Source organism: Morone saxatilis, unplaced genomic scaffold (assembly GCF_004916995.1).
Source record: "Morone saxatilis isolate NCDOM2014 unplaced genomic scaffold, NCSU_SB_2.0 Contig5, whole genome shotgun sequence".
NCBI lineage: Eukaryota > Metazoa > Chordata > Actinopteri > Moronidae > Morone > Morone saxatilis.
In genome coordinates, this window is record NW_023340095.1 from 12,592,845 (window position 1) to 12,607,514 (window position 14,670).

Here is a 14,670-nt window from a genome sequence, read left to right on the forward strand (position 1 = left end):
CACACACACACACACACAGCTATAGCCCCCACCACACTCACTCACTCCCTCTCTCTCTCACTCCCTTGCTCTTCTTTCCTCCCCCTCTCCGGGTCTGCACCACATCAGCAGCAGCTGGAGAGTGCAGCATAGCATTTCAGAGCAGAGCTGAGGAGGGCAGGGCAGGCAGCGTGGCCCTGTGTGGGCCATCCAGTGGAGAGAGGGAATCTGCCCGCTAAGGTTGAGCATTTCCTCTCTATCTCTCTCTCTCTCTCTATCTCCCTCTTCTCTAGAGCTGCAAGCTGAGAAACAGCCAAGCTCCTCCTCCCCTGCCACTCAGGAACTGATGACAAGGCTGGGCTTTTTACTAGGAGAAGGGATCCCGGGTACGGCACGCATACCTATGGACGACAAGAATGAAAAGAAGGTATTTCATTTTCTCCCTCCCTCTTCCAACAACAGCTGCTGCCACTGCTGCAGCACTCAGATAGAGAGATAGAGGAGAGAGTGAGAGGATGAGAAGAGGAGGGAGTTGTGACAGTGTAACAGAAGAATGGATTTTTTCCCCTGTGCATTATCTTTGGATGGGGATTTAGGAGGCACCTCTGGGAATTATTTTTTTGGCACAACAAACAACGGTAACTGTCAAACTGTTTTGCGGTGTTAAAGATGTTCTAAAGAAAGTAACTGCATATTTAAAATTGGTGATTTTATTTCAGTGCAAGCTCTCCAGTGTAGTGTATAAGTCTCCCAGTAACTTGAGTGCTATTCCAGGGGCTCTTGAGTATGTAACAAGAGTGTCTGAGGCCGGGTCCAGAAATAGAGTTATGTTAGGTCTGAGCCTCAGTTTGTTTGGCTCTACTAATTAAGCTGGGGCTGTGTAAAGAACCAAGCAAAGCCCAGCATGCTACGCTTCCCTTATTCATCTCGTGTCTCTGACACGTTTTGACACTGAACCAGCAATTCTAGGAAAGTGAAAGAGACTTACAAAGTATTTCGTGAGACATCTCATTAGTTGAGATGTCAAAAATAGAGACAGGGAGTATGGGAGTGTAATGGTTTTTACTTTGTGTTTGTTTGTGTGCATGTTAAATATGTGTTTTCAGAGCCCAGCAAGGGAATCTGCATCTGGCATCTGCCAGTGATTCCTTTTTCCTTCAAACTGCTGTTTTACAACATGTCTTTAACTCAGCATGCTGTTTTCAGTTCTGTCTTAGAGTAAATTATTAAATATCTGTAGGCTTTTTGGCTCTTACTGTGATTTGGTAGGTGGCATAAGCTCTGGACTGCAGCCTTAGGCTGGAAATTGCCTGGCAAAAGCAGGCTGTCGCAAAAGACAGGTGAAGCTTAGAAATGTTATGTAGTTAATATTAGTATTCTACAAGTTGTTAATGATGCTTTCAGCCGTGCAGAATGCCTCCTGTTGCCCTGTTCGTATTCTTTCAGCATGCCACTGTACAAACATGTAGACAGTCAGTACATCTTGAATGAGAGGTTAGTCCCACTTGAGTCTCAAATTGGCTAAACATTGGTGAGTCATACTTTTTTCTGAAATGGGTTGAATAAGATTTTTTTTTTTTACGGCAGAACCCACCATACACCTTTTCTGGTTTTTTTTTAAATACTGCAGGAATGTTTTTTGCAGGACAAAGATTTCTGTTGTTATCACTACATACATATGTACAGTATGTACTATATCAGTTCCAGTTGGAGTTTAGTCCAGTAACATTATGCACTGTGTAAAAGAGGCTTAGAAACAGGTTAGGGATGTGTTAGGACAGGTATTACATTAGAAATGGTTTGTGATGGTTTGCTGAGATTTTAACTTGATGAGTTTGTTTGAGACAATACACAGCCTCAGGCAATAAAATATCTGCAGCGAAGTTGGTATATTGAAGATGAGGGTTGATTTCATTTGACCTAGGCTTGCAACATTTTGGTTTAGTGCCTTTTTGTCTGCAAAGTTAGCATTGGGCCTGCTAAAGGAATTGCCTCTTGGTGAAAAGTAAAGCTTGTTTAATCATAAGGGAGGAGTTGGTTCAAAACTCACTGAGTGACAGTCATGCTCAATCTCTGTGGTGTGGTACTGCTGAAGGCCCTGGTTCTTTTTAGAGTTGGACAAGGATGACCTCCTTGAGCTACAGTATATTGTGTGCAATCAGAATACAGTTCAAGAAAGATGGGTAAACAGGACAAACCAGCTTTATTTCAGATTTCTACGGTTGTCAGTTAGCTCAAACAAAGATTCAGCTGCTGTATGGTTGTCAGACAGGCTTGATGGCATGAGAAAGGTATCTATTGTGTCTCAACAAAGTAGAGACTTCTTCCCTTGTGAAATTCTCTTCAGGCTTATTTTAGTTCCTCCAGACATATGAGTGTGTAATTTTCAAGCCTTTCTCCATTTACAGCACTCATGCCCATCGGCTTTTGTTTCATGCTCACATGTGAAAGGCTTGCTTATTTGTGAGGTACTTTCTTTCACATTATACAGGTCAAATAGGCAATGAGCTTTGATCAAATCATTCTTTACAGTTCTAAATTCTCCTTCCAAATAAGGTCGGAACATTATTTTTTTGTTGTATTTATTGCTGCTCATGCTGAAAAAATGTGAAGCTGTTGCCAGCTGACAGTTTATATTGAGGTGACTTCATACTTAATTTTCTCCATCTCCCTTTCTCCTCAGTGCTCTGTGACTAGCCAGGGTATCAGTCCCTGCTCTACACTGACCAGCAGCACGGCATCTCCCAGCACTGACAGCCCATGTTCCACGCTCAACAGCACGACCAGTCGACCCCCTCTTGGCCGCTCTAGCCCCTGTGGAACCATCACAAGCCCCAGCTCCACATTAGAGAGCAAGGACAGCGGTATCATAGGTGAGAAAAAGCCAACTCCTTCATCGTACCCAAATAGCAACTTGTATGGTGCAGGAAAACCTTGTGAGACTTGGATCACTTATGTCTTTACTTAAAGGTACCCCATGGAGCTTTTTACAAAGTATAGGGCAACGTTCTTACAATCAATTCCCTACTTTGTTTGTTTCCTGCACATGCATGAACACATGGTTGATGCAAGAAGCATTCTTGCCTTAGGTTTGACACTATTGGCTGCGGTAATGTCCAAATTACTTTAACAATGGGCCAAAAAGGCAGCAACGTGGACTGCTAGTTAGCAAACATGGATTAAAACAATATGTTATTTATTTATTTGTAAAAAATCAGCTTAGCAATTGTTTTATGAGGAAGTAGATGCATTCAACGCCTTTGTGAGTTACACTGAATCTAAACTCTGCAAGGCACCAGCTTAAAGCTAGCCATATGTAGGCCAGAGGTGAAAATGTTTTACCTTTGTACTGTATATATTTAATTTGACTTTCATATCTGAACCCACATATCAACCAGCTTCAAACTGACTTCACTGCAGTTTAAAACCTCCTGTGCAGTCTTTGCCAAAATGCTCAGTAGCCACGCTAGGAATGCCAGTGACGAGCCAAGTCAGCTGCAGATCCAGTGGGAAACCAGGCACAGTGAATCAATAGCTTAGTTGGTAGCGTTTGTAGCCCACCTCAGAGTAATGAAAAAAATGCCAGTGGCAAAATCAGTTGCTGGGTTCGATATAAACATAGGTAATGAAAAAGGCTCAGCTGACCTCTTTTTCTTTTTGGCATTTATCATTCCCATCACAACTCAGCACAGATTCCCCCAGCACACACTTACTTACTGTATTATCACTTATTGCAGTATTTCCCATGAATTTCTTATCTTTCTAATTTGCAGTCTGGGAATTGAAGTTACCTCATCTGCACATGTGATGCAGTGAAAAGTCTCACCTGCGCGGTGTCACTCGTTCATCATTTTGTTAAACCACTTGGATTTTTCCTGGGCCTGAATAGCATTTGTGTCAGGTTGCATTCATCTTCTATCATGTGTCACTTATTGGGTTTGTATAGAGCTGTTCCGGTATGAGAGAGCATTGAGGTGACAGTTGTTACAGTTTGACGTTGTATTATATCTCTAGTAATAGCCCTGTAAGACATCTGGGGATTTGCACAAGCTGACAGGAATGTGACGTAGTCTATTGATATATTAATCCCTGTGCTGTGTCTACTCACAAAGCTTTCAGTGGCTATACAGAAATTAGAAATCAATTCTGAAAATGGGTTTGGAATATTTGTGGTGAGGAATCAATAGTAAATTGTAACCGTATGAGCCTGCAGTTGAACTTTAATAATTACTGAAGGCACTGGTAGATTTGAGGGATAAGATTTAACTTTTTCTTTATCCCTCTATGAAGTAACTAGGATATCAAACATTTTATACCTTTTTAGGTACCTGATTGATATGATTGTTTTTGCAGTGGAAAGCAATGTGTGGCAAAGCCAGTTATAAGACAAGAATTTGGATTTCCAGTACTGCAGAGTTGACATAACAGATTATCATGAGTCAGTCATTCCGTCCCCCAGAGCAATATCATAGCTAGCTGGTAAATAATTTATGGAAACTGTGATATAGTATCTTCCACCATGGAGCATCAACATGCTGACACCCAGGATGAGACATCACACTGTACTACTTTCCTTGTGTCAAACCCAGATTTATTATGTGAGAGAATGACACCATCTGACATTGGTCCATAACGTCCCACCCACTCGTCTTGATAAGACTGTGTAGGCATGGAAAAGAACAAAGCTATGTTGTTTCCACAAGTCAGATTCCAGCCAGTGATTAATGTTCCCTGTTCTTTGAAGTTTTGACTCGGACTCTGATTTCAAAAGCACATTAATTTGGCTTTGTACTGCAATAAAAGCTCCTTGGTGGAATTGGGGAGACTTTGCAATGTCTTAACATTTCCATACAGCTACCTACCTATGTGTAATCTTAAAATGGCAAGCTTACCATAGGTTTGAATACATTAAGAAATAAATAAATATAATTTATATAATCGATTACACATTTTTTACCAGGGACCACAGTTCAACCAAGTAAGCAATCAATGTAACCTCTACACTGTGATGATTCCTAATGCCATTCTCAAAGCAGGACTAGGCCTGACTGGGGTCATGAATGACTTCATCTTTGCCCAGGTAAACAGCACAGGAGTCACCCCGATGTGTTTTATTAGTGTTAGTGATGATGCAACGTTCTACGGCATTATGAAATCCAGATTAGCAGTGTGTGATGGAAACACAGCCAGCTGGTCAGTCAGTTCCAGTCCTCTGACTGTACTGATGTCTGTATCCAGCTGCCTGTCATTGTGTTCCTTTGGCCCTCCACTCATCTGTTTGGATCATATTAGATGGCTGTGTTGGCCTGAGGGAGGATTAAAGGATTTGTCCTCATTTTAGCAAAATACCTGAACTCAAAAATACCAAAGGCATGTTTCAACGTTGGTTCTTTACTTTTGATTTTTTTTTAGATTTTTAGGTACGATTTCTTTCTTTCATATACAGCAGCTAGTCGCTGTTTACGCTGTATGATATTACGGGTAATGAGAAGGAATTTGAACAAAAAAATTTCCACACATCTGTGCCATCATGTCAAGTTTTCATTAGTGTCTCTCTAAAATCAAATCAGGTGGTGAACACTGTTGATAAGGGCGATGAGGAAAAGCAAGCAATCATTCAAACTTTCATTACAGCGAAGGATCGCACTTGAGCTGAAGACAGATAAATGTTCAGAGCACACAAAGCACATAATTCTCAAGTTTCTTGTCTCTTTCCATCATCTTACCTCCCTCACTTGCTCTATCTCCTCACAGCCACCATCACTAGTTCTTCGGAGAATGATGACCGCAGTGGCTCCAGCCTGGAGTGGAGTAAGGATGGCAGCCTGAGGGGCAGCGGGCGTCATGGCCTGGCACAGAGTGTGCGGGCTGACACCTGCTCTCCTGTGGCCGAAGAAGACTCCAACAGTGCCACAGCAACACCAGCCGACACCCCATCCAGGACAGACCATCAGCAGCAGCAGTCAGCAGGGGCACCACAGCCTCCAAGTCACTCACCTGAGGGGCCCCTTTCATACCCACCGCAGACATCTTCTTCCCTCATGATGCCGAGACCAAACTCTGTAGCAGGTAAGAGCCCTTTTGTTTTGAGCTCTTGACATCTGGATGTCTTCCATGCAGAGGAGGGAAAGGAATGTATCTGTATACCTTACCTCAGTGAGTGTGTGCGTTCATTTAGCATTACATGTAACATTTTACTGAAGCTTTATTCTTGTAACCTAGTAACCTTTTGTTTTGCTGACAGTAATATCTCACTTGGTGTCTCACTGCCTTGCATTGCCAGTCAGTGAGATCAAGATTGTGACATGCTATGATATGACCTGTGCCCGAGGCTAGTGTTGTGTCATTTGTAGTCCAAGGAAGTGACATACAGAGACAGGAAAAAGCATGTATAGATTTAGAAGGAATAAGAAGGTGGTGTTTTTCAGAAGCCAGGTTGTGCTTTTCAACAAGGATTGGGGTATCAAGACAGAAGTTTGGGATCAGGCAGCTGTTGTATGTTGTACCTCGGCTCTGCTTGCCATGTCGGACCTAAGCGCAAGCCACTGTCTGGCTGATCTGTTCTGCATTCCTGCCCTGGTACCTCCCTGTTATGGCTCAGCTCGCCATATCCACACAGCTGTCACAGTTGTTGATATCCCTTGCCCCCTTTCCCCCCTCTCTCTTTCCCCCCTTTTCCATTCCCAGATCTCCCTTTCACTGCCTCCCTCTGTTTTTGCTGTTGCTGCTTTTGACCTTGGCCCTGTTGTGACACACACAGCCATACAGTTTTAAATCTTACTTTTAAACTTTTAAGTCCAAAGCTGAGTTGAGAAAGAACAGCAAAAATCAAGCCCTCACTGAATGCCATGGTTGAACTAGTATTTGATAATTATTTTCAGGTGTGTTAGGATGTCCACCAAGGACAATTGTTGAATTTGAATGTGTAAGTGAACTGTGAAATCAACAGCAATGTAGTCTGCAACTCTACTTACAATCACATGATGTTTATCTTATTCTATCCTCATTGGAACATGTTGCACATGCTTGCTGTTAGGCTGACAAGATGCTAGCAATAACAGCAATATAAAGAAAAAGGATGTTTGCTTGTTACAGCAGTTGCAGAGGAGAGCATGAGTTGTATGGTAAAAAAGCACTCTTCAAGGGAGGGTGAAGGCTGTTCAGAGCTGAGGGTAACCATTTGTAAAGCAGACTGTATATTGCACTCTATTGTACAAGGAGATGATTCCATTGGTGAAACGAAATCATAGGAAATTACAAAAGCAGTAGCAGGCTGGGCAGAACGGAAGAAAGAACCATAAAAACATGACTGGACTAAGGTCAGAGCAGTGGCCAAGACAGAGATGAGTCAAAGCTTTAAAAAAACAAAACATGTAAGACTGATACAACAAATTAAAAACCAAAATATGTCGAGTGAAAACAGTGTTTTACCTCTTGCACCTGGATGCAACAGCTGCCCGTGTGTTGAAGTTCACTTGCTTTACTGTTTCAGCAAAATATGCCTCCCTTGAGTTTGACCTTGAGGAAAAGCAATAACTATTCACTCATGTTTACTACCACAGCATGTTCTTTCCCTTTGATGACATGTAGATCAGATTCCTCTTTTGAATTGAATGTAAGGTAATGTAAAAGTGCCATGTTTGTCTGACAAGGCTTCAACTTGCCAGAAGTAGCCCACTTATCTCGTGAAAGTAGTCGACTTATTCTGTGTTCTCTTTAACTAATGTTAAGAGAGTAAGATGAAGTGGGTACAAGAGATAGAAGCAGAAGAAATAGTACATTGTTGCCTGTTCTGAGACATAGTATACATATGCATAGCTTACGTATGTGTTTCACACAATGTCCACTGATTTTTTGCACTTTGATAGGGTTTATACAGCCCACAGTTGAATCTGTGCTGACATTGTTAACATAAAGTGGTTCATGGCGTTGTGCTGAACATGCCTGTTCAGTGGCCAATCTATTGTTCCATGAGTCCAAACCCTTTTATATCATTATTTTGCCGCTGACATAAACCTGACCAGTACAGACACACACCGGCTCATAAAGCTAACAGACCAGAAAATATTTTACTGTTTATGTGTGTTGGTCTGCGTGTGAGCACCAGGGTGATCGTCTTCCTGTGTGCTCCAAGAGTTTATGGGCTGATGTCATAGTTATGCAGCCCTGTCCTCTAGGGACCTGCAGAATTCACACCTCAGATTTTATGCTGTGTGGCAAAGCCCTGGGAGAGGACATCGAGGACATGGTGAGACAGCTTCATTTATGGCCCAAACCAATCTGCGTTGGTGTCAGTGTGTGCCAGGGACAGTGGGTCTTTTCAGTTGATGCCCAAGGAAACTATATTCAATAAAAAGTAGTGTTTCTAAAGAAGCAATTACTGAAGCAAGAAGGAGCTACTATTGGAGGAGATACCATTGTGCAAAACAAACAAAAATGCATTCATCATAAGTGCAGAGGCAGAACCTCTGTGAATATTTTTTTTTCTGTTGTAAAGCTCTGTATGCAAGCACATTGGATAAGAAGGTGTCTGTTGTGAATATGCCTTTACTTTATTGATTGACATTAAGTAAGAGCATGAATATCAAACATGAAATGAATTATAATGGCTGGATTTTTTTTGCTTAAAAATTCTGGTGCAAAACTTACCATAAAAGCAGATAAATTATCCTATTCGCTTTGAAAGTAAGTAGCCAAAGTAGTAATAGTTCTATCATACGTTTCCACCACATTTCTCACTCACTTTGTCGTTACCTAGCTACCTAATGATCTATGTGGCACTATGACATATCTCAAACAAAAAATAGAGCCAGTATGTTTTGGGTGTGAGTAAATATGTTTTTATTTGATACTCCTGGGATGAGAGTTAGCACCTCCAGGTCTGGTACCATGGCACTCTACCTTAAAACGGTGGATTGCTCCCTTTCGGTTGCCTGCAAGTCTCTCAGGGTCTTGACAGGTGAGAGTAAGATGGAGGATGAGTTCCAGAGATGGATTTTTGTGGAGTAGTCAGTGATGCAGACATACTGGGACTGCCGTGGTGAAGAGGGAGATAGGTATGAAGGCAAAGCTCTCTCTTTTACACTTGATCTACATTCCAACCAACACCTATGGTCACAAGCATAGTAGCAGCTGAAAGGTTTGAAGAGTTCACACAGCAACCAGGAATCTTAGCTTGGACACCTAAGAGTGAGTTGCTCCTTGAAGCTGAAAAGAGCCAGTACATCTCTGAAAGCGTAAAGGAGACATTCAACTAGGTGGAGACCCTGAGGCAGACTCATAACATAACATGCTGAGAGGATTACATATCCCACCTGGTCTGAGAACACCTCAGGAGCTTCCCACTCAAGAGCTGGGGTGTGTAGCTGTGAAAAAGAAAGTGTGGGCAACTGTACTTAGCCCCTTGACACCTTGACTGTGATATGTGAAAATGGAGGGATGGATAATTGTCCAGTTTTCATAGAAAACTATTTTCCACCGAAGGTAGACAGGAATAAACCCTTAATGTTTTATTGTTACTTCATCTGGCAACCCAGAAATATAAAATATACTTGCATTATTATTTAATTCAAAAAAAGTAAGAAATATTGAGGTAATTATAACAGACAGTTAAGAGAGGGAGTTATATCACAAAGACGAAATTTTCTAGAGGGATGTATTTTGTCCATCTGTCTCATGCCAATCAACGGGTGTATAGCGGGGCCTCTAGAATGTTAGCTATGTATGTCGAAGGAATGTCCGCATATTGCCGAGAAGTGTCATTTGCACTGCCTTGGTGAACACACACCCGTACTGTGGCTTGCCTGTCCCTGGGCTGCTGTGGGAACTCAAGCAGCACTGTGTCGAGCCTGCATGTGCTGTGGCGAGTTGCACAAATGTTGGCCTGCACCACCTGTCACCGTTGACAGAGCTGAATTCAGATGCTTCTTCAGGAGCAGTTTGTAATTGCATCATTAGTCGGTTGCCTCTAAGGAACTATCTCGGCCAACATTCTTCATAGACAATATTTTCTCGCACATTGTGTAAGGCAGCATTAAAAAGCTGTCACGTAGGCAACCTCAACGGGCACCACAGACATTTATCATCCATTTAATATCAACATACCCTGTTTTAAAGGTCATAACTGACCACATGTAAGGGCTGTGTGGGATACATACTTTAGAAAGCCCAAGAAATGTGATTGTCTTTTTTTCTCCTGGCCTTTTTTGTGTTTTCAGAAAACCTATATGGGGAAAAAATGTTCTCATGTCCTCACAGCACCCTTGATTATGCAGCCCTCTGTCTACAGCCCAGAATTAAAAGCTTGCTGAGACGGCTCTCAACAAAGAACCATTTTTTGCTAGGGATGTAATGGGCTGTCTTAACAATGATTCATTTTCATTGACAGTATCTGATTCAAGGACAATTCTTATTTCTTTTCTATACAGTTTTATACATCATGATTCAGTTCAGTATCTATCTGTCAAATTGTGTAACCATCAAATAAATATGCGATAATGCAGGTCAGACTTGGTAAAACATTTTCCCCAGATTATAGTATCACTAAATATTGGTGCTCTGCCGATTTGGGATATTTGTTACCAATTTTGGAGGGGAGAATTTCCCTGATTACAGATATGGCGGCCGATATGGTGAACTGGAATGAAAATAGACCTTTTATTTCTAAATTGTTCACTGATTATGCCCTGATATGACAATGCAAAAGCACTCAGAATACTGCTTTCTTAGGTATTGTATTAAATTGTTGTATATCAGTCAGACTATTTCCCTGAAATGGTGTTGTCAGTCAACAATTAAACAGAGATAATGACCATATATTTTGTATATGATAAGGTTATCTCCATTTTGTGTTGGAAATTGTTTCAGTTTTTTTTTATGATGATAGCATGAACAATGTGGACCTCATGTTTTAGTCTGAGCAGTAGCGTTAGGCAGCTAGATGGTCAAAACATTAGTAACACAAACCTTTTGTCCACACTGACACTTCAAAATTTTGCAACACCAGTAAAGGTTAATGCATTGTGCTTTGTAAAATGGTTAACAAAATGTCCCTTAATGTATCTTCTGTCCTTTGCCACCCTCACTCTTCATTATACTTAGGTAATAAGAATTCTATTTTTGAGTCATTCGTGTTAGGCTTTTTAAAAAGGCTTACAGAGTCAAAGGGCCATGTTAGTTCTGGCCGCTGGAATTCCATGGTTTTGAAATCTTAGCTTGAGCTGCTTGTGGTCGGGTTGCTCAGACAGGGAGATTGAGTTAGGGTCACTGTGGCTCAGGAATGGTGCTACAGTACATCTGTGGTGTTTTGCTATTCAGCTTTGTGGTCTGAGCCATGTTGAGGTACATTACATACTCAATGTTTGTTTTTACTCCAAAGTCCTCTGTTCTTCTGGGAAAAACTCATTCTCTGTGATAACTTTACAGATGATAGTTGATCCAATATCCTTTGTTAGACTATGATTACAGACAAGCAAATTCAAGGATAAGTTGTTCCTCTATCAAAGCCTTGGATAACAGTGACAAGGTAAGGTTGGAGTGCAAATCTGGGATTTATTAAAAAGATGTAAGTCATCATCACCAGCTGGTCCATTCAAACACAATCTGTGATATTTGTGAAGGCCAGACAGTTATTTCCTCAAATTAAAAAATCAGGTATCTCAAACTGTGCAGTGCTGCAGTACAGCAGCATAAAGACAAGTTGTGCCTTTTTATATTTGGTATGCTGTAGTGTCTCTGTAGTATTGTAACAAGAAGTCATGATGTAATTGTTTTATCTGATGGGCTGCAAGCTTGTGTATTCTCCAGTTTTTGAGACAATAATCTCTGCTGTAATTTTTGGACAGTGTCAACCCCTTTTTGTCAGTGTAGTGTGATGTCTTCAGGTAACCATGGAATTCTCTTCCGCCTCCAGCTTTATATAGACATTGATCCGTTTAGTTACACATTGAAAAGAAAGCGAAAAGAACAGATAACCCATCCATATCCTCCAGCTCTCTCAAAAGGTCACATTCTCAGAGAATTGCTGGTGCCTTTATGTCACAGCAGGAGCAAAATAAAAAACGTTGCAGAGATCAATCTGCTTGAGTTCTGAAGAACCATTTAAAATTCTGCAGTGGCACCCCATTTACAGATCAGAACTTGCCAGATACCCAGGCTCAAAGGGACAGTGTGTTAACTAACTACCCTCTGCCACCGAATGGCCATCTGGCTAAGTTTGACTGAGAGCATCCCACTATTGAGAATTATGTAATAGCTGTCAAGGAACTATGCAACTGTTATGACGGCATGTATATCTTGATCTCCGAGGTCTCTTTTCTTCCTAGCTGTAGCTCTTGGCTCAGTGTTTCAAGTTGTGCATGCTATTCCAGTGGAAAATGTATTTTAAAGCTACTCTCTCTTAATTGTGCTTTTAAGTACAATACAGATTATAGTTATTTCAGAAGTATATGCTTTATAGCCAAACTTGTAGGGGCTGCACAATGAGTGAAAATATGATCAAAATCGCAGGTTGGCCAAGTGCAATATCCAAATCGCAGAAGCTGCAATCTTTTGATAAAATACCTTTGTGACAAAAAAAGCATTATAAGTACTATATTAAATATATTATAAGTAAGTGTATTATGAAGTACTGTAGTGCTGCAGAGATGCTCTAGTCTACAAATCTTGCTACTTGTAAGAGAAAATTGTGTTTTTTTACAGAGTCAAGCAAATGTCACATTATAATTTTAATAGTCAATGAAATTTTAATTTGTGATGCAAAATTATCATTTCCACTAGTTGTGAAACTGCCAAAATAATTGCAGTATGATTTTCTATTTTACCATATGATGCAGCCCTATAGTGGTATTTTGTTGTTAGAGACTTAGACTTAGACTTAGACTTCACTTTATTGATCACTTTAGGATGACTCCCTCAAGGAAATTGAGTTAGCACTAAGTAGGAAATGTTAGCATGCTAATCCAAGACGGGGAACTTGGTAAACATTATACCTGCTAAACATCAGGATGTTAGTATTGTTAACATTGTCATTGTATGTTAGCATTTGGTTTTAAGCACTACTTTCTAAGTTCAGCCTGGCAGAGCTGCTAGCAAGGCTGTAAACACCTGTTTTTACACTAAGCACATTTCTATGAAAGTGATTGAACTGAATTACTTAGCATCATACTTGCATCACACCACGTTGTAGAATTATTGTGTCTAACCTAGGCAGCAAGTTGTTTGAATGCTCTGATAATATTTGGCTTGATTTTTAATGAGACCTGGCCAGCAACAACTGTGAGTCTGCTGGGGTTTGTTTTACACTGAGTTGAATGTCAAGGTCTGTCTAGTTTGTTCTCCTGGACTGTGCACCACTCCCAACAAGCTTCACCCTTCAGAAGGTTTGTTTAGGTTTTGTTTTATAGATGATTAATGTTACAGATAGTTTAAGGCAAACATCGGGGGCGAGCTCAAGTGAACAATAAAGAAAGGATCCTGTAGATGCCTGTACATACAATCAAAGCACAGCAAATTTGGTCAACTCCAAAATGAATAATTATTCTTCACAATTCTAATTATTGTCCCTGACAAAGGTCTGTGACATAAACAGGCAAGTTGACACTGACAGTGTGCATGAATTTAATTGAAATATCCTTTTAAACATATTACCAATAACAACAAAAAATAATCAACACAATCTGAAACACTGTTATCACTAATGGGGATGGAGAGCTGGTAATGAGGTATTTTTTTATATTTTGACTAAGTCATGTTATTTTCTTCTATCAGGTTTTCCAGGTTCATAGTTCTCATATCTGTTTTTATTTGAATAATTAAGTAAATTTTACAACATCATGCAGAGATAATTGATCAAAGTGATAATTTGTCTCTCTCGCCTCCACACTTATTACAGTGGGAATCAGACTCCCATCTGTATTACAGCAACCAAATATTTTGCCTTGCATTTTAGAGCGACCGAGCAGAACTTCCAGCCTTACTCTTTTAAAAAACTGTCTTTCACGCTTACTCATACAATGTCACACAATGGTTACAATGAAGCCCCTGCAACTTGAAAAGGAGAGAAGGTGGGCAAGTTGATGTAGTGATTGTATCCATTGATGAAGACGAGAGCAGAGCTAAGTCGAGGAGATAAGGGGGGCAGTGGTTGGAGCAGAGGAGCTCACCCTTCTTCTCTGTTCTGTCATGAGAAACACAGAACTGACAGATTCAAAGGGCAGACCTGCCCAAGGAAAAAAGAACCACATTTTCATCAGAATACAGTCTGAAGCTGCACAAATGTGTCAAAGTCACTGCAAGCACAGACTTCAAGGTATCATATGTGCGTTTTATCAATGAGTACAGATGTGCAAGAATAGAAAGGAATCTGGAGACTGAGGGCAGAAACTGAATTGAAATAAGGGGTTGAGGGGAATGAAGGCTTCCTGTGGGAATTCTTAGCCTTGAAAGAATCATGGATAACAAGAGATATGATTGAGTGTGTGCATTTAAACCACTTAAGCAAGTCCAACTGAGTATTTCCTTCAGTCTTTGCTTATTGGACCCATGGGCCTGGTGTAGAATGAGGTTCAATGTTGCTCTTGCATTTTCCACTTCTTAAAGAAATCAGAGGACAAAAAAAAAAGAGAAAGACTTCTTCCTGTGTTCCACGTGTCAGTATTGTGCTTCAGTGGCGATTTGCTGCATAGAGTTGAT

The 14,670-nt window shown here is 40.7% G+C and overlaps 1 protein-coding gene across 7 annotated transcripts in view; it reads left to right on the top strand.

The window, feature by feature from the left end:
* tanc1b (tetratricopeptide repeat, ankyrin repeat and coiled-coil containing 1b) overlaps nucleotides 1-14,670 on the top strand; it is a 101,832-nt gene that overhangs the window by 57,484 nt on the left and 29,678 nt on the right. For 6 of the 7 annotated variants that reach the window (XM_035675977.1, XM_035675980.1, XM_035675979.1 and 3 more), the window contains exons 5-7: nucleotides 273-406; nucleotides 2,663-2,852; nucleotides 5,734-6,048. In XM_035675977.1, coding sequence (XP_035531870.1) covers nucleotides 273-406; nucleotides 2,663-2,852; nucleotides 5,734-6,048 — 639 coding nt within the window. The remainder of the gene's footprint in view (nucleotides 1-272; nucleotides 407-2,662; nucleotides 2,853-5,733; nucleotides 6,049-14,670) is intronic. The other variant, XM_035675982.1, reaches the window with a different exon arrangement.